The sequence below is a fragment of the Heteronotia binoei genome, chromosome 8 (assembly GCF_032191835.1).
Source record: "Heteronotia binoei isolate CCM8104 ecotype False Entrance Well chromosome 8, APGP_CSIRO_Hbin_v1, whole genome shotgun sequence".
Classification (NCBI taxonomy): Eukaryota; Metazoa; Chordata; class Lepidosauria; order Squamata; family Gekkonidae; genus Heteronotia; species Heteronotia binoei.
In genome coordinates this window covers 5,789,624-5,808,674 of record NC_083230.1, presented here as the reverse complement: position 1 = coordinate 5,808,674, position 19,051 = coordinate 5,789,624, and the positions used below count along the sequence as shown (strand labels likewise).

General features: G+C 44.8%; 1 protein-coding gene across 1 annotated transcript in view; it reads left to right on the top strand.

Annotated features, from left to right (window-relative positions):
- Positions 1 to 19,051, top strand: part of FBXL13 (F-box and leucine rich repeat protein 13) — a 253,544-nt gene that overhangs the window by 18,751 nt on the left and 215,742 nt on the right. The window contains exon 4 of the mRNA XM_060246072.1: positions 13,130 to 13,197. Within this exon, the coding sequence (XP_060102055.1) occupies positions 13,130 to 13,197 (68 nt within the window). The remainder of the gene's footprint in view (positions 1 to 13,129; positions 13,198 to 19,051) is intronic.

Here is a 19,051-nt window from a genome sequence, read left to right as displayed (position 1 = left end):
ATTTAATTGTGTTTGTCTGTGTCCTTTATAAAGTTTATATCTCTGCTACCTAATATTAAATAGGTCCACACATGGCCTGCCCTGACATTGCCCAGCCCAACCCGACATGGCCCAGCCCAACAAGGTCTCATTTATGTCAGATCTCGCCCTCATCACAAATGAGTTCAATACCCCTGCTCTAAGCTGTGGAGTCTTGTGAGCAAAAATTGTACTTCATTAGCTACTGGTATTAAAGTTGTGAGCTACTGAATAAATTAATTTACTCTGGGGCCATCCTTTCTGAGCTAAGACAAAAATGTGTGAGCCAGAGGCTAAAAAACTAACTTAGATTAGAGGGAACATTGGTAAAGAGTAAACTAGAACCTTTTGTTTTTAGTGTTAGTCTGAAGAATTGGTGGAAATACAGCAGATGGTTACATTCAGCAACTCCTGTGAGTAAATTGCCCCAGTGAGATCACAAAAATGTTTGCTAACTGTTTATTTTGGATGCTTTGTAAGTGAGTGTGTGTGTGTTCAGTTTCCCGGCAGCAGAAGCAGCCCCTAGCCCCCATGCCAGTTAAAGGGCCCATGGATCAGCTGTTTCGCAGGCCCTTAACTCTCACGGGACTGGGCCTGCTTCTGCTGCCAACCCGAGTGTTATTTTACTGGTGGGGAAGAGAGGGTGGTGGTGAGCTCGCCACAGCCCTCCTTTCCCTGCCACTAAAACAGCACGCAGGTAGGCAGCAGAAGGGGCCTCCAGCCCTCTCAAGTTAATGGGCCCGTGAAACAGCTGATCAGCAGGCCCTTTAACTCAGACCAAAGGCTGAGAGTGCTGATGCCCCCCATCTCAGAAGTGACCTCTCCACTGCCCTAGAGCCATAGCAGATGCCCCAGGGGCTGGTTGGGGCCCCAGAATCAGGGGGCCTCTTCCAGAAGTCATGGGGCAGTTCCCCCATATGCCCCCTCGTAGCTACGGGCCTGATAGTGGTATGTGTGGGGAGCAATCCAGCTTCAATTTCTGGTCTGATCCCATGCTTGGGTCCATGCCATGCAGGTATATCTTATACCTGGGTCATCTCTTTGCTGGTTGTTTTTTCACACCCAAATGTCAAGAGGACAAGAAAGACCATATTGTTCTCTCTCCCAGAATGCATCTTTCTTATCCTTTGCAAGCCTGTTAGTTATTGCAGGAAGTCTAGAAATAAGAGAATATTTTTCAGCAGAGGGTGCCATCAGACTGCCATTGTCTCGTGTCTGTTGGACTGCTTGATTTCTGGGTCTTCTGTTATTTCAAATAAATCTACTAAACATTTGTTGCATTTGATTTAATACTGGACATTTCACTAGGAAGCGTCATAATCATAAAAAGGAATCTTGGTAAATATTTTAACCTTAATGAGTGCGACCCAACCAAGAGTATATATTTTGACCAATTCTTTAAATCACGTTCAGACTGCTTAATAACTGGATTTATGTTTTGCTATACCATGAAGCCTAAATAATTAGAAATAAGAATACCTAAATATCTTATCCTTTTACTCTTCCGTGATGGTTTAATTGTTTCTGCCTCTGTTAACCCTACATCTATTAATATTGATTTGCTGTTATTCACTTTGTATCCTGAAACTGTAATGTAATGTAAAATTTTATTTATATCCCGCCCTCCCCCGCCGAAGCAGGCTCAGGGCGGCTAACAGCATTTCAAGTAAACAATACAGTATTAAAAACATTAAATTCACATTAAAATTCACATTAAAATCAATCAATAATTAAAACATTCCTAAATCAACACTGGCGGTAACCGTTATTAATCTGGCGGTAAACATTAATTCAGTTATTGGTGAACGCCTGTTTGAAGAGGGCGGTCTTGCAGGCCCTGCGGAACTGGTCTAAGTTCCGCAGGGCCCGCACCTCCTCTGGGAGTTTGTTCCAGAGTTGTGGGGCCGCAACGGAAAAGGCCCGAGTGCGGGTGCTTTGAAGTTTGACTTCTTTTGGCCCAGGGATATTCAGTCTGCTTTTCCCCACTGACCTCAGTGCTCTCTGGGGCTCATATGGGGAGAGACGGTCCCTCAGGTAGGTCAGTCCTTGGCCATATAGGGCTTTAAAGGTTATGACCAGCACTTTGTACTGGATCCGGTATACGATTGGCAGCCAGTGCAGTCCGCGCAGCCCCGGCCGTATATGCTCCCATCTTGGGAGACCAAGTAACAGCCTGGCCGCCGCTTTCTGCACTAGCTGCAGCTCCTGGGTCTGGTACAGAGGCAGCCCCATGTAGAGAGCGTTACAGTAGTCCAGTCTTGAGGTGACCGTCGCGTGGATCACCATTGCTAGGTCCTGACGCTCTAGGAAAGGGGCCAACTGCCTCGCCCACCTCAGGTGGAAGAATGCTGATTTGGCAGTGGCTGTTATCTGGGCCTCCATTGATAATGAAGGCTCCAGTAAGACGCCCAGGCTCTTTACCCGCTGAGCCGTCTTCAGCGGCGCCCCGTCAAAGACCGGGAGAGATATTTCCTTCCCCAAATGCCACAATTTGTCTATTTAAGTTCTGCACTGATTTTTTTTTAGATCATGTATTGCCCGCATATAAAAGCATTTTGGTAGTATTTTGATGAAAACGGATGCCTTTAATACCCTGATGTTGTCATACTGCTAATGGAAGGACTTCAATTGCTAAATTAAACAGTAATAGAGAAAGCAGGCATCCCTGTCTTACACCTTGTTCTGGCTTGACTCACCAGCTTCTTGGTGTCAGGTTGCAGCATATTTCAAACTTCCAAGAATAAGCAGAGGAAGTTTCAGAAGTCCATTGTCGTTTGGTTAGAGGTCAGGTTTCCAGAAATCAATCAAGACAGTGCCAGCAGGTTCAGCATCTGAGGAACACATTGTGTCCACACCCAAAAGCTTCTCTCAGGTGACTTTATAACCACACATCAAGATGTCATGTGTACAGTCAGTTTATAAGGAACAGTCCTTCATCTTCACTATCAACAGGCAGCTGGCACTGAGCAGTGAGATGTGTACTGTGCCATCTAGCCTGTAAATCTGTTTTCAACCTTCTTCTGTGGAATTCCAAGGGTGCTGGTGACCCTGGAGAACTGGTAGGGGGGGCCTGGCTGACCTTCACCTGCTGGATTAGAGCAGGAGGGTGGAGGAGATTCTTAATCAACTCTTGGTTGCAAGTCAGGGAATGCCTACACCTCATTTCCCTGCTGGTCGGCTTATGTTGACTGTGGGCTGACTACACAAAGCCCCTCCTCCTCTGAGGAGTCCTCACTTTTGCTGCACTCTGGCTGGTCCACAACACCCCCCCCAGGGCCCCCTCTTGATGGGACCAGGCTAGGCTTCTGGGGATAAGCCCTATGGAATTGTCGCACCATGGCAGGTGCATAGACATTGTCTGTGGGTTCCCAAGGGTGGTCTTCTGGACCATAAGCCTTTCCAGTCAACCAAGTACTAGAGCCATCTATGTTATCTCCAGGAGTCCAGGATTTGTACCACTTCATATTCTTTATGACCCTCCACCAAGATGGGTGGAGGAGCCTGGGCTGGGGGCCAGTGCAGATGTAGAGGTGTGGCAGGGACCAGGAGGAAATGATGGAGAACAGATGAAATGCCAGATGTATTCAGAGGGTGGATGGGAGGCCATGGGGTTCACCTGTTCTGTGATCAGGAAGGGTCTGATGAACTGAACATTTGTCTTCTGGGATGGATGTTGGTTTTTGAATTGCCACGTGGAAAGCCACACCCATTTCTCAACCTTTAAGCCTTCATCAGGTCATCGTCTCTGCTTTATATGCCTGCTTTGTTTGCTGCAGTTGTTCACAGGAGACTGTGTGGAGGGCCTGGAGCTCACCTACGAAATCATTAGCAGAGGGGACTGCTGAAGCTGGCATGACCTAGGACAGGAACTGTGAGTGATATCCATAGTTGGCCATAAAGGATGTCTGGCGAATGGAGGCATGCACTGCAGTGTTATAAGTGAATTTGGCTAGAGGCAGTAAGGCCGACCAGTCATCCTGTTGGTGGTTTACATAACACTTTAGGTATTGTTCAAACATGGCATTGGTGCATTCCATCTGTCCATCCAAATGGGGATGGTGAGCCAATGACAAATGTACTTGGGTACCAAATAAGGAGTGTAGAGCTCATCAGAAGTGGAATGTGAACTGTACCCCATGATTCTATACTAGGTGTTCCTGTAGCCCATGAAGTCCAAAAATATTCTGCAGGCACAGTTGAGTAGTCTGATGAGATGTGGGGAGGCCAATGCAGGGGATGGAATGGAGCATCTTTGTGAGGAGGTTCACGGCTACTAGGATACTTGTATACCCGCTGGAGTTAGGTTGGTTATAAAATCCATAGACATGGCCTACCAGGGTCCTGAGTGAGTTGACAGGGAATGCAGCAGTCCTGTTGGTTTCCTGGTTTGGTAGACATCACAGGAGCTTATGTATTGGGTCTGGACCCAAGGCCACCAGAAATCTCAGGTTACAAATGGTTAGTCTTTATCATCCAGCTTGATGTCTTGGGTGAGATGCAGAATTTGCATCCTCAAGTGTTCAGGTAGTATGTAAAGCTGGCCTTGATGGGTGAGCATCCCCCACTACCCTCTATAGCCTGCTGGTTTATCTTGCTTGATTTCTTGGCAACCCTGGAACTTCTTTCATGTCCAGGGATTGTGTTGCTGCTGTTTCCGTATCTGAGTGGGGATGTTGGGGGCCTGGTAGTGAAGACATCAAATGGCAGGACTTTGGCCAACGGCAGCTCTTGGGTTGGGGAGTCAGAGTATTCAAGTTTTCTGGATAGGGCATCTGCCTGCTTGTTCTGGGAACTGGCGATGTATGTCACCATGAAATAGAACTGGAAAAGAGATGGGAGCACTGTATCTGCTTTGGTTCAGCCAGTGCACCATTTGCAGATGTTCGGGGTAGTGATGGTATGTCTGTGCCTGCACCTGGTGATGACACCAGTCTTCAAAGGCTGCTTTAATGCCAAGAGAGCCCATCCCCAGATGGTATAATTCCACTAGGCGGGAGTGAGTTGTGAGTAGTAGTAGGTGCAAGGTTCTAATGTCTCAGTGGTTGTTTTCTGCAAGGATAAAATAGCTCTAATTGTAAGACTGGAAGCATCCATTTCCATCAGAACTGGTAAGCTGGGGACTGAGTAGTGCAACAGTGGCTCAGTGGCAAAACGTCTTTTTAACTCCTGGAAGTTTTGCTGAACAGCTGGTGTCCAATGGAATGGCTCCCGGGGTTGTAGCAGCATGGTCAAGGGCACAGCTAAGGTGGCAAAGTCCACAGTGAATTGTCTGTAGTAATTGGCAAAAGCCAGGAAATGCTGGCTATCTTTCTGGTGGTGGGGTCTATCAGGACAGTACTGCCTCTTTTTTTTTTGCAAGTCAGGGAATGCCTGCATTTCATTTTCCTGCTGGTTGGCATCTGTCAACTGAGGAGTCCTCACTGTCACTGTGCCCTGACCGGACCACGACACACTGTCAGGCGATGGAATCTCAAGGCAGCATTCATTTGAAACAAAATGATACTTTATTGGAAACTCATAGCTGGAAACAGAGATTGAGACTAATGCCGGGGACTAGGCGGTTTCTACTTTTAACGTTTTCTACATCAAAGACTTTCTAAACAATTCCCCCCATTCCCATAACATCAAGGAGTTGAAGGTGCAAACTTTTACACAAGGCTTTAGCTTATCTCCCTGCCCTGAGAACATGCCTTGCGGCCGTGTTAGCTACTAACAGTTGCATTCTTTTGTTCTCTGGTAACATCAACAACATTTACATTCACTTGGTGTCCCGTTTGATGTGCACATTTACTACATTACAGAAAAGAGCTTAGGTTAGTACAAAGAGTCCATTTGGTTAGTATTTCAGGTTTATTAGATATGAGAATTACAGAGCCTGACACACATTTTTTCCTAATTGAAAAAAGGATGAAGAGGTACCATTTGTCAGAATTCTAGCTCCTGTTACTTTATAAAGTAAATTAATCCAATTACCAAATATATTACCAATACCAAAGGTAGACGGGGCCACATTCATAAAGGACTATTCAATTCTGTCCAATGCCTTTTCTGTATAAGCCAAAAAGACCACAGCAAAAATGTGTCTGACTTTAACAAGTTTATTAGATTCACTTGCCTTCTAACATTCCAAGCCATTAAACAGCCTATTATAAAGCCTTTCTGATCCAAAACTATATAGTTGTCTAATGCTTCATTTAATCTGTCTGCCAAAACAGTTGCCATAATTTTATAATCCAAATTAAGGAGTGAAATAGATCTATAAAATGATCATAAGGACCTTTACTTTCTTTTGAAATAGATATATTTGCATCTGCCCAACATTTAGAGATTTCTCCACTGTTCTGAATATAAGCAAACAATCTCTCCAGATTTGGAGCAAGTTCCTTGGCAAAATTCATTACTAAAGCCATCTGAACAATGCAATTTATCTGTTTTTAACTTTTTAATTGCAGTTTTTATTTCAGAACTGAGTATTGATTGCTCCAGTAATTTCTTATGTTCACCAGATACCTTAGGGATGTCCAAATTACTCATAAATATTTTAATCTTTTCCTCATACAAGTTTTCTGCCTTATATGTTAGAACAGAAATTTTTAAATTCATTAAAGGTCCGCTCATCTGTTTGTGTATGCTCTCCTGAGTTAGTTCTTACTCTGAGCACCTTGAACCCTTCCCTTTTCTTGTTCAGCAAATTTGCTAAATTTTGCTAAAATCTTGCCTACTTTGTTACCATATTCAAATATGGTTTGCTTAGCATACAACACAGATTTAGCTATCATGCAATTTTAACTTCTCTTGGGTGGACTCCCATATATTTTTATCCTCTAAACTGGGGTACCAAACATACAACTCGTGGGCCTGATCCAGCCCCCAGAGGGCTCCAATCAGGCCCTCCAGCAACTGGCTGTTGTCTGCTTCATACTCCCTTGCCTGCTTCCTTCAGTCACCATTTTGTGTTTCTCCACCGATAAGCCAGCCAGCAAAGCAGCCTCTCCCTGCTTTGGTGTTACTTCATCTATTCAGGCAAGATCATAAAGTATTTTCCTTTCTCCAAAGCAGTCAGATCCTAGGCAGATGATAATAATGCAAGATAGATCCAGGTGAGGGTGGTGTGATAGGCAGGACCAGTGGGAGTCATGAATGGAGGAAGCTGAGCCAAGTATCCATCACTGGCAGGTAGTGGAGTGGGGTGGGTCACAGTAGTTATGCTCCTCCTCTGTTGCACACACCCCTTAAAGAGATTAGCTCCCAATATAAGCCCTGACCACTAGTTAGTGGGGGAGGGGAGGTATCACTTGTCAGCCTTGCTGGCACCCCATGGTAGTGCTCTGCCCACAAAGCACACAGTATCTTTATGGACATCATGTCCAAGTCCCTGGGCAGTGTCTATGATGTCCAGATCTTTGCTGCATCCGGACTTGATCACCTGTTGGCAATATGCCTCACGTGCTATTTTCCTGAGTTAATATGCCTCATGAGCATATTACAACAAGGCTCACCAACAAACATGCATGGTCTGAGTGGGTATTTAGCCAGTTGAAGCTGTGGTTCTGATATATCCACCACATGGGGCCACAGAGCTCTGTGAAATTCTGCCAGTTATCAACCCAGCAAACTTGTTCTCATGAGAACATGGTTAGACTTTATAAAGGGTATATACAGGTAGGGACTCTTCACTCATAGAGAGCCATTGCCAGGAATGACACAACTAGCATCAGTAATTGCAATTATAAAAAAATAAAAGTGCAGGAAACTCAAGTCTCCACCCCCTAGCCAGTTCTTTTCCAGAGAGTTTGGTACCCAGCAGTGCCAGACACTACATCCTAAGGGTCTTGTACCATCAGTACCATCCTAAGGTCAGTAGTTGCATTTCCAGGTGAGAATGTGCCCATTGCTATGCTAATAAGATAAGCAATATAATGGTAACAGCAAAAGGCATAAAGTAACCAGCATCCACCAGCTCCCACCTTCTGCACACTCTTAGGCGTTACAATACATGGTTCATAGGTCAGCAGCAAAGAAATTAAGCTTAGCACAGGTAACAAGAAAAGAAACATAATGCATAATATGGCAGGCCTAACCTGACATTCTGTAGTTTCTGGCAGTGGCAAAGGTGTTTGCAGTTTGTGCCATGCTCCACGCATTGCCATGTGACAGTGCCTACCACCTCTCCTTGGTGCAGCTGATGTAGGGCCAGGGAACGAGACTCTGTGCTGTCACTGGGGGCTTCTGTGAGGCAGGACCCTTGGGGCCATCTTGAGCGAGAGAGTGTGCACAGGCACACATCTGGTGGCAGAGGTATCCTGATGGCCATGCCATCAGTTTGGGGGCCTTTTCTCACAGATGGGAAATGATGGACTTGCTGGTAGTCTGCCTGTGATGCCTGAACACCACCATGGTGCGTCTGGGCATGATGGACACCCCCCCCCCTCACATGCCCTTGAGTGTCAATGGAACTGACAGGATGGTCTGCCAATATGGATCAAACAGCACTGCACCTGGGCACACCTGGCATGTACAGGGTTCAGCAGGGTCTGAGGATGCATGCCGGTGGCTCAGTTGCTGGAGCCATGGTGGCTTCTGGCATTCAGAAGGGTTGTCAAGGTTTTTGTTATTTTTATTTATTTCGTTCCATTTATATCCTGCCCTCCCCACTGAAGTTATTGGGACCATGTGCACCTGCTACCCTTGGCCCCCCATGGCTTTGGCCAGGAGCAGGCCCAGCCGTATTAGCCATTCTGTTTTTCACATTGCTTAGGATCCCTTGAAAAGGGGACGGGATGACAATGACTACGGAGCTAAGAACTTCAACCAGGTGAGATGGTTAAGCCATGGGTCAGTTACACCTCTGGACAGTCAGATGAAGAGTAGTTTTCCCAAGCAAAACAGAGAACAGAACAGAGGGTTCATAGATGGAACTGCATGTGCATGCAGATGTCCAATTCCTCCACAGTACATGCTCGCTGCATCCACCTCATGTCAGATGGATGCTCCTAGCTCTGTGGGCACTGAGCCCCAGGATGCTAGTGTGTTTCTGGAACCTTGGGTTGCTCTTGATCGTCTGTCTCACTGGGTGGGGTAAATTAAGTGACCCAGTCGTGGAGTGAAGATTCTGTAGAGAATTTTTAAAATTGTCCACAGTGGAGGTGATGTTCCCTTGCTCGCCAGAAATAGTCTCTCTGAAGTTGTTAGAGTTCTGGGGAGTTTGAGCTGGTAGTGCTTTGTTATTTCCACCTGCAGAAGCTGCTGACCCAAGGTCAGAGAACTCAGATACTGCAGGTATGCTTTTTGGAAGAAGTGGGTTGACCATCTGTGAAAAATCTATGAGCAGAAATTTTGAAAGAGGAGAGGAATCTCTGCATTTTTAGTAACATCAGAGGAACTGTTGAGCAGCAAAAAGGTAAAAGTAATCTCATTCTACAGAGATTATTAGGGAGTCTCTTGGTTTTTATGAGGTTGATGTTTTCTATGCATAAGAGTAGGCTCAGAGAGTGAAAGATGTCTCTTTTATTTGCCCAGTGACCTCAATTTAAATGGTTAGAAGAGATGTACAATACAACTTAATTTGTTTGGAGGCAGAGTGTGGTGTCATCTCCCCTCACCCCTTCTGAGTGGTTCTTCTGGGATTCTGACCCCGACAACTAGTAGCTTGCTCAGTCCATTGCTGCTAGTGGTTCCTCCTAAGTGGCAATGGGGAAGGAATGACCAAGATGCTGCATATGTCTGGGTGCTTACAAGGAGCTGTTTGGGTGTCACCTATCCCTGTTGGATCAGCACCTACATATGGGCCAAAAACAGATGCAGGAGCAGCCAGTGATGTTCTGTTACAGGAGAACGAAGGGCATTTGCTGCCATAAGGTGAAAGAACTGCCCCATCTGGTGCTCCGATTCCACAAGGATCCCTCCAGTTGGTGGTTTCCACACCCTCCTCAACTGAGTCATCCTCCTGTTGCTGTCTCTCTGTAAGGGAAGAGGAATGGTGTTAGAACCTTCAGGGCATAATGCTCCTGGATAGGAAAGAGTGTGGCCATCATGCGGAATTGGCAGGCACATAGGTTGCTGGCTGCTGCAGGGATTTGGCCAAGGGGGGTGTTGCCACCTGACTATACAAGCAGCCTAGTCCACACCTGTCACAGTGGCCCCCTTCCCTCAGCAGTTGCCTTGGGCTTTGCTCTCCGTGTGCTCTCCAGGTGCTCGCTGAACAATACTACCTGCCCTATCAGTTTAGTGCTCACCACTGGGATGTGCTTGCACTTGCTCTAAGTCTGCATGGCAGGGAGCTGTCAAACAGCATTTCATGCCATGTGCCCTACAACTGGAATTCTGGGACAAGCTCATGGAACTATCTGTAGGGCTGTTGGACTGTGATTGGGTCATGGAGAGGCAGGGCTAGAGCAGAGGAGTGTGCTGATTGGTTGCATGCTTAGTTGATATCCTGAGCTATTTGGGGTCTCATGTCTGTGGCCAGAACTGGGGGGAGTGAGTGAATTTGAGCTTACCATGACTGTCAGTGAGCTACCACACCATTTTTGCTGACACAACTTTGCACTTATGGAGGGGGGTTCCCATGCTGAAAACACTTTGGTAGTTGCCTAACTGCTGCCACACCCCCTGGAAAGCTCACATTTATCCTGGCAGCTGGGTTTGTGCTGCTACTCCACTAGCATGCAGCTGCTGTGTTCATGCGCCAATGGGACTCAGTGCACAACCCTACTAGGGCCCTGCAAATGTATAAACTTTGTTTATGATGGCATAATTCCAAGTTACGCAAGTTTAGGGATCAATCAGATCTCTATTCTGATTCCAACCCCTCCCCCCCTCAATTGCTCTGTAAATGACTTGGCAAAACAGCTAAATTCAGATTGAAATAGTTTTTGGATTTCTTCCAATGCTGGCATTATCCCACCTTCTGATGCTGCTATCAATTCCTTCTTTTTTCTATACCTTGTATTCATATCAGTAGCTCAAAGAACCCTGATATTTGCTGTGACATTAAATTTCCATTAAGCTTAGCTCTCTACAAACCTCACCAAAGAAGAAAGAAAAGGAAAAAAGGAGTGGAAGAGAAAAAAAAAGAAAACACCTTGGTAGCTCAACTGTATTGATTGATTTTTAATTCCTTTACTTACATGCAAATGAAGGGGGAAACAGGCAAAACAAAAACAAAGGTATGTTCTGCTCACTTCAGGGCAGCCTACAAATTCCATAGCAGCAATTAGTCTCCTATCGTAGTCAGTGAAATCTTTCTTGACATCAACTTATGCGAATGTCAGAATCAGTAAGGAGAACATTTGCCTTAACTGTATAAATATATATGAATATATATAAATAAAGATATAAAATAAATATTTAATGTATATTTTAAATCAGTATGCAGTTAATTAAATTTAAATAAATGTCAATTAGTTAATAGATTTTTCCTTCCCCTTTGTCGTCTTCCTTTTAAAGTGCTTGCTAACATTGCCCATCAGTTATTCAAATTCATATCAACAAGCTTCCAGCAATAAATAACTAGGGATGTCTCTAAACATCTATCAAACCTCAGTGATTAACATAACATAGCAGCAGACAGTACCGAACATCAGTGATTAGTCTAATATAAACACAATTAATGCTTAAAAACCAAGTAAACAAAATCCTCAGAGCCTAAAGACTTCATAATCCCTGATCAAAATAGTCAAACAGGAGATACTTAGGCCAGTTCCACACTAGACCTTTAATCCTGGTCCAGCCCTGTCCCCAAATTGATTTTCTACACTAGAATCATAAACTAATGCAGTCGGTTTCTGTGGATGATTACAGACCGGCACTTTGGGCCGACTCAGAGACGGCTCTGAAATTGACCCCAAAAATCCTTCCACACACGAACATCTGCCACCAGTCCCCGTCCTGCACTCACCCCATACTCCGGCCTCTGCAGGCTGGCTCAAAAAGCTACCACTTCTGAAGTGGTAGCAAATTTCTGAGCAGACAGCCATTCGCCCCATCGGCATCTGGAAGTGGCAGATGTAAGGGGCCTTGGTAGTGTGAAACTGCCAAGCCACCCCAAGACGCTTCCCGCTTTTTTTGGGTAATGCCTAACCAGAGCGCTTGAGCGCATGAGTGCTCGAGTGCTTGACTCTTCAGGGGAGAAAAAGAGCAGTCCGGCTTCTGAGGAGCCTCCCTGTCTGAACATGCCAAGTCACCTTGCAGATGGGATGGGGCCGCCTCCCCAGGGAGTGTGTCGAAGTGTCAGGGCGGCTCTTTTTGAGCCGGCCCAATTCGGAACGCCTCCCAACCACCCCAAACTGCCTGTCTGTTATCAAAGATTTCAGGTTTTCACAGCTGGTAACATCATTAGGGTTTGTAGAATCTTTTGGGCTCAAGTGCCGTGTTCTACTGGAGAAAGTTTTTCTTTCAGATGTTTCGTTCTCAGCTGCGGATGTTCTTGAGGATGTTCTCCGCAGCTGAGAATGAAACATCTGGAAGAAAAACTTTCTTCAGTAGAACACGGCACTTGAGCCCGAAAGATTCTACAAACCCTAATGCCTGTCTGTTATCACCCTATGATTCTGTGATGGTCAAGTGCAGAATTGGCCTTAATCTGAAAAAAGCAGGTAATTGGCCAGTGTTGCATTTAACACATCTTCATTCCAATTCACAACTAACAGCAATAATAGATTCACAAAAGAAAACTGCATAGAGTGCATAGAGTGCTGCCTAGTCAGTAACAATTCTTATCAGTCAATAACAATTCTTATCTTGTAGCGGCAATCTTGAAGTGTGTGAACATACAACCAAAGGCAACAAATAGATAGTAAGATTAACATGCATTGTTCCATTCACTGTGACAGCCTTTTACATAGCAATCTTATCTAGACTGTTTCACGTTTATGACTATGATTATTTAGGTTTGATTGATTCCATTCAGCTAGAATATAGTAAAAACTGGGGAAGATTGTAATGTCTAGGAAAAATAGAGTAATATTTTTTGTTAGATCTGATGTTGAACATGAAAATGCTGTTAATTTCATAGTGAATTAGTACTCTCAGATTTATGCATATCTTCCCTATTTTAATTTGTTTTGTTTGTTTGTTTATTTATTTATTTAAATGTACAATTACATTTCAGATGACTGCAGAGTTATGTGATAAAGCATGGAACTTTTATAGCACCAACTTAAAGAGAATATACTTTGAGTAAGTATTGGCTATGTACATGCAGTTTACCTGAAACCTGACAAATGTACAACTTTTTATGCCATATTGAATTGACAGACTTATTCCATGTTTGTTGTTTTCTCTGGAAATAATCTATCACTCATGTAATACAGAGAATTCAGATAGTTCCAACTCAATGTGTTCCAGTGTATTGTCCTCGTTTTTGTTTAAATACATTGTTACTGGGGATTTTTCTTTCCAGAAGCACAAGCGTATTGGTGTATTGCCAGTGTATTTAGTGTGGACTGCCAGAGGGCTATTGCTGTATTTGACAAAAAGTGTGGCCTGTGAGACAGTTGGTGATATAGCTGATAATGAAGCCTTTGTCGGTTTGCCAGGTTATATATTAAAACAATACATAATCCATACAGAATAAAATTAGGATTACAAGATAAAAAACAAGGTAGCAACACAGTAAAACCTGATACATAGTACTACTTATCAGGATGAGTAACCATAGCTCTATAAAAAACCTTTGCTACTAATTCTGTAATTTCTGGATCAGAATTATCAAGCAAGAAAAGCACCTTGAAATCATCAGAGGTCTCTAAAATTTGGGCCAATATGAAGTATAAACGATCCCGGTGGGACACCAAATAGAGAGGACATTGGAGAAGAACATGGGCGACAGTCTCAACACAACCCATCTCACAGGGACAGCACCTACTGGAATAGGGAGTCCCTTGGAATCTGCCAAATAAAATGGCTGATGGAAGGGCATTGAATCTGGCCAAGGAAAAGGCTCTGTGCAAATTTGGAGCTAGAAGTTGGTAGAGGTACACAGCTGGAATATTTGCATTTGGGACAATCCCTAAGTTTAGGGAAGAGTGGGTTCTGTTGGCAAGACCATAAAGAGTTTGTAGCTCTGAGCTCAGTAGATTAGATTTCATTTCTAAAAAAGCCTCAGACTCAGAAAGCAAAGATAAGGATTCTAAGGATAGATTCAGGGAATTTATTTTAGCTTCAATGTAAGATAGCCAGCTAGAATGATCAGATTCAGAAAGTAGTTGGTACAGAAAACTAAGTGGATCAGAGTTGAAGTGGAGTTGTAATCAGAATTTAATAGTGTGAACCCACGCCTTAGTAGCCAACAAATTCTGACCACATTCCAAACATAAAATGGCATAAGGAACACACATAGGTATCTGCATGATCTTTTGCAAAAAGGTAGAGTGGACATGTTCAACTGAAATGTCAACTGCATCAATCCAGAGAGGTACCCCATACAATAATTGCGCTCAAGTTTTAGCATTAAAGGCCTTAAGTGCTGCTGGAACATAATGATTACCTCTGTCAGAGAAATAAAAGCAAGATACTGCTGTAGCACTAACTGTAGCTACATTAATAGCCATTCTGCGATGGTGGGTCCAAGTAGCATTGAATTGAAAATAGACGCCCAGGTATTTGAAGTGCTTAACCTGTTCAAGTTTGTTACCACTAATAGTCCATTTATATGATTTTTGGGGAAAAGGAAAGACCAGTACCTTTGATTTTTCATAGTTTAGCTGCAGTCTGTTGGTCACACAATATTCGTGGCAACGGTTCAGTCAGCGTTTTAATCCAACACGAGAGGTAGACAAGAGAACTGTGTCATCCGCATATAATAACAAGGGGATGTGAGCAGAACTAGGGCTGTTTTTATGTAATCACATTTCAGTTTTGTACACAAATGTCCTGACCTGGGTAGCCAGGCTCTCAAAAGCTAAACAGGGTCAGCTCTGGTTAGTCCTTGGATGAGAGACTAAGACGAAAGTGCAGGAAAACCACCTCTGAATCTTGCCTTGAAAACCCAACAGGGTCACCGTGTTATCTGTGACTTGATGGCAAACACACACAGACAGAAATAATTTCTGCATGGGGGTACCACAGCGCAGCTTTGTTAATAGAGAGGGGAGGCGAGCAAATGGTTGGATTGCTTTGGCTGCAATGAGGAAAGTGAGGATGGGAAAACGGATATTCTTGAGGTCCTTGGAAGAAAGAGAAGAAAAGGATAGAAATTTGTTGAAAACTAGTAATTAAAGGCCAAATTCAGAAATGCTGATGTCATGGAGAAGCAGGAGAAGGTAGCACTATGGGACTATCAGAGGAGGGGCAGGAAGAAGCCCAGCAAGGGCCAGTTTATGCTGAGGTCTCTCTTCCTCCAGCATTCCACTTTCTATCAGGCAAAGGATAGGCACCTCTAAACAAAACCTGGACTGAGCTTCAGCTGAGAATCCCCTCCCCAAGGAACATTTTGTATTGATTGTGAATTGTGTTAAGTTTTTTTTATTATTATTCCTGAGTGCTGCTTTGGGGATCCACTTTTTTTTTTTGGCTGAAAAGTAGGTAAAACGCAATTAAATAAGCTGCAGCAAACGGGGATTTATACAGACTGAAGTTGCAATCTTTCTAGAACCCTTAGGTTCTAGAATCCTTAGGATGGGCATTGCAAGATTTCTACATATGCCATTTTGGTTGTAGAAACGATAGTTGTAGAAGAGCAGTGCTTTAGCAAAACAAATGGATTGTTGTAGTGTGGTGCTTATGAGGTTGGACTAGGAGCATGGGATCAAGTGCAGGTCTCCGCTATGCCATAAAGCCCACTGGAGCATCCTTCAGCCAGTCACTGACTCCCAGACTTACCTCTCAGGTTGCTGTAATGATTAAAAGGGGTGAGGGACAGAAAAAAATTCATGTATGCTGCCCTCAGTTCTTTAAAGGACGGATGGGTTGAAATCTACTAAACAAAACTTGGAAAGGACCAAATTGAGTCGGTGGTCCTTTTGGTAGGGATGGTGACAGAGCAGTCATAGGACTGAGCTAGAGAATCCTGTAGATGTTCTCTTTTATTGTGAAGGATCTTGGCTTTCCATTCAGGGAAGACTCTCCACCTGGAAGCATCCTTTCTTAGATAGTCCAGAAGGATTATTTGGGAATGGCTTATATTATCAAAATTATTTTCCATCTATACACTATGGTAAAAATAAGCTGTATGACCATCTTTGATCAACTGTGGACCAAAGTATATTTGGATGGGGTATGTAAAACATTAGTCAAAATCTCCTGTGAAATTTGCTGGGTGGTTTGAGACTCATCTTTAGGTATGGTTAAAATGGCATTCTTAATCTTTATAATTACATTCATTTAAAATGTAAAATAACCATTGTTGTATGCACAGTAGGAAAACATTCAGAATGATCCTTTTTTTCGTTAGTGAAATGCAGACTTCCAGAACTTCCTTGGTATTAAGTTTTGTGGACGTAATTGAATTTGGTAATATAATGTTACATCATACCACTTTTCCCCCCTGGTTTTGTGCTCTCAGTGTTTTTGGTTTACCCTTTCTTTTTTTGGTTGGGCATTTTTTCCTTTTTTGTGATGTTAATAACTGCAGGGCCTGGATGAAGTATTGTAGTATGCGGAGATGTGCACAGGATATCCTAGAGAGGAAACTGGCTGCTGCAAGAAGCTTTCACAGAGGCCAGGTATTAAGGCGGATCCTAAGGAAGTGGAAGAGCTGGGTGCAGTTCCGTAAAAGGCAGCACAAACGTAAGTCATCTTATGTCAAATAACATTGTCAGTTTTAGATCATGCAAACTCAGTATTTTATCTTCATCAAATTGCTTAGTTTTTGAAGCTAATAATATCTGTAATCATGGCCCTCCACCCTACAAATGGTTTCAGGAGGTTGCCCAAGAACTACAGAGACAGAGCACTTGCCACAGAATTCTGTCTGATAACTCCCTGCCGTGCGGACTTAGAGTGAGTGCACATGCACCCTGGTGGCAAGCACAACAAAAACAGGGCATGTAGCACCACCAGGAGAGCACCTGGGGGGTACACCATAGGGAGAGCAAAACCCATGCTTTACTTCAGCCTGCACAGGTATGCCAGTTCCCTCAGAGAGGCAGCACCCAAGTGCTCACACCGCACAGAAGCATCCCACGAGAACCACTCCATTAATCCTGGATCCCTTTAATAAAGTTGAATCGTTGTGCCCAACTGAGGTTTTGGTGTCTGCTGGGAACCCATGGGAGACGGAGCCGCAGGAGGGTGTTGAGGAAGCAAGAAAGACCTGGTTGGCTCAGCAGGAGTGGGGGGACTCCCACAGGAAAGCCACATGTGAATAGATAAGCAAGGTTCCCAGACCCCTACCTCCTGAGCCTACCATGGTTACACCAAGTTGCACTGGGCATGGCATCTCCCTCTCCCAAATATGGCACCTTCACCTGCTGAAAATTCCTAGCTCTGTAGCAACTGTTGTCCCTTTCTTTTTCAGGGGATTCTAAGCAATGTGAAAAACAGAATGGCTAACAGGGCTGGTCAGCCTCCTTGCCACAGCCACAGGTGCTCAAGGGTCCCAGGTCGATCCCAAGAGAACCACGTACAACTCTGATGGCAACAACTTTGCCAACCTCTTTGGATGCCTGAGGCCACCTTGGCTCCAACAGCTGAACCACAGGCACACATCCATAGACCTGACAGCCCTGTGCCTGATGGGGTGCTCCCAAAGACAGTACTATGTTTGATCCATATTGACAAGCAGTTTCAGTCCAATGACACCCATGTGGAGGCATGTGATTGCCTGAATGGCCATAGTTTGAGGGAGAAGCCCATATGGGGCTGGTGGCTCCTCCATGAACCTTGGTAGGGTTCCAGTGCCACAGGCAGGCCACCAGTGGGGCTGTCATTCCCCACCCAGGCTGAGGGGGAAGAAATGCCGTCATGACCATCAGGATGCCTCTGCTACCAGATGTGTGCCCACACATGCTCCCACTTGAGATAGCCACTAAGTGAATCTCTCAATGACAGCATAGGGTCCTCATAGGGTCCCTGACCTGTAGACCCTCCCAATCAGCCATACTAATAGGAGGTGGGAGGCACTGCTGCATGGTGATGTTGTGGAGCATGGCACAAAAGGCGAGCAGTTTTCTCACTGCTGCAGACTGCATAATTTGGTGTCCTCCTGTGTAGTGGAGTCATCAGAATAGCATCTTCAACTGCCTGCTTAATGATGATGTGTGTTTGTCAGTAGGCTTGGTTATAGGCTGCGTGATCCAGTGGGTCAACTTTAGGATGCAGCAACAGCAAATATGGCAGCAGGGAATCCCCTCAGTCACCTGCAGAAAATGGTGCATGAGGCATCACAGGTGGCGTCCTCTGCTGTACAGCCACCTAGCCATGCCCACCATACTAGACCAGGAGCCATCCTTTGCTCTCCAGCCATGTGGCCAACAGGCAATCAAGACTGGATGCAGCAAAGGTCTGGGTGTCATGGATGCTGCCTGTGCCCAGGAACTTGCACATGATGTCTATAAATATACTCTGGTGGTCTCAGGAGGCCTGAACATTCAGGTTGTAGAAGTGGTTGTGATTATGATATACCTGTGGCTCCACCTGGAGGGCAATGAGGGCTATGTGGGTGCAGTCAATGACCCCCACCATATTGGAAAAGCCTCCAAATGATGCAAACCCTGCCCTGATGAACACAAGGCATCCAGAAAGCTGTGTAGGCAGCAGCTACTGAGGACTGTGACACCACAAGCACCTCTACGACAACGCCCTGGAAGGATCTAGTGGCTAGGAACCCCAAGGAGAGCAGGAATTTTCTCCAATGGTCCAGGCAGTGGGACAGTCAGTCACCTCTGGGAAGGCTTCTCCTCCTCCAAAACAGGGTTGGCTCCTTTAAACTGATCCAGGAGAGGGAGTGGCCTTCTCACTGGGACAGCTGCACTCTATCTGGCTCTGCTGCCAAGGCAGGATGTGTTCCAGCACTCAGGAGAGTGCACAGATCCAGGGCTAGGCCCAGAAGACCAGAAGAGAATGCCTGGAGGCTTGTTTGTTCCTCACTGGT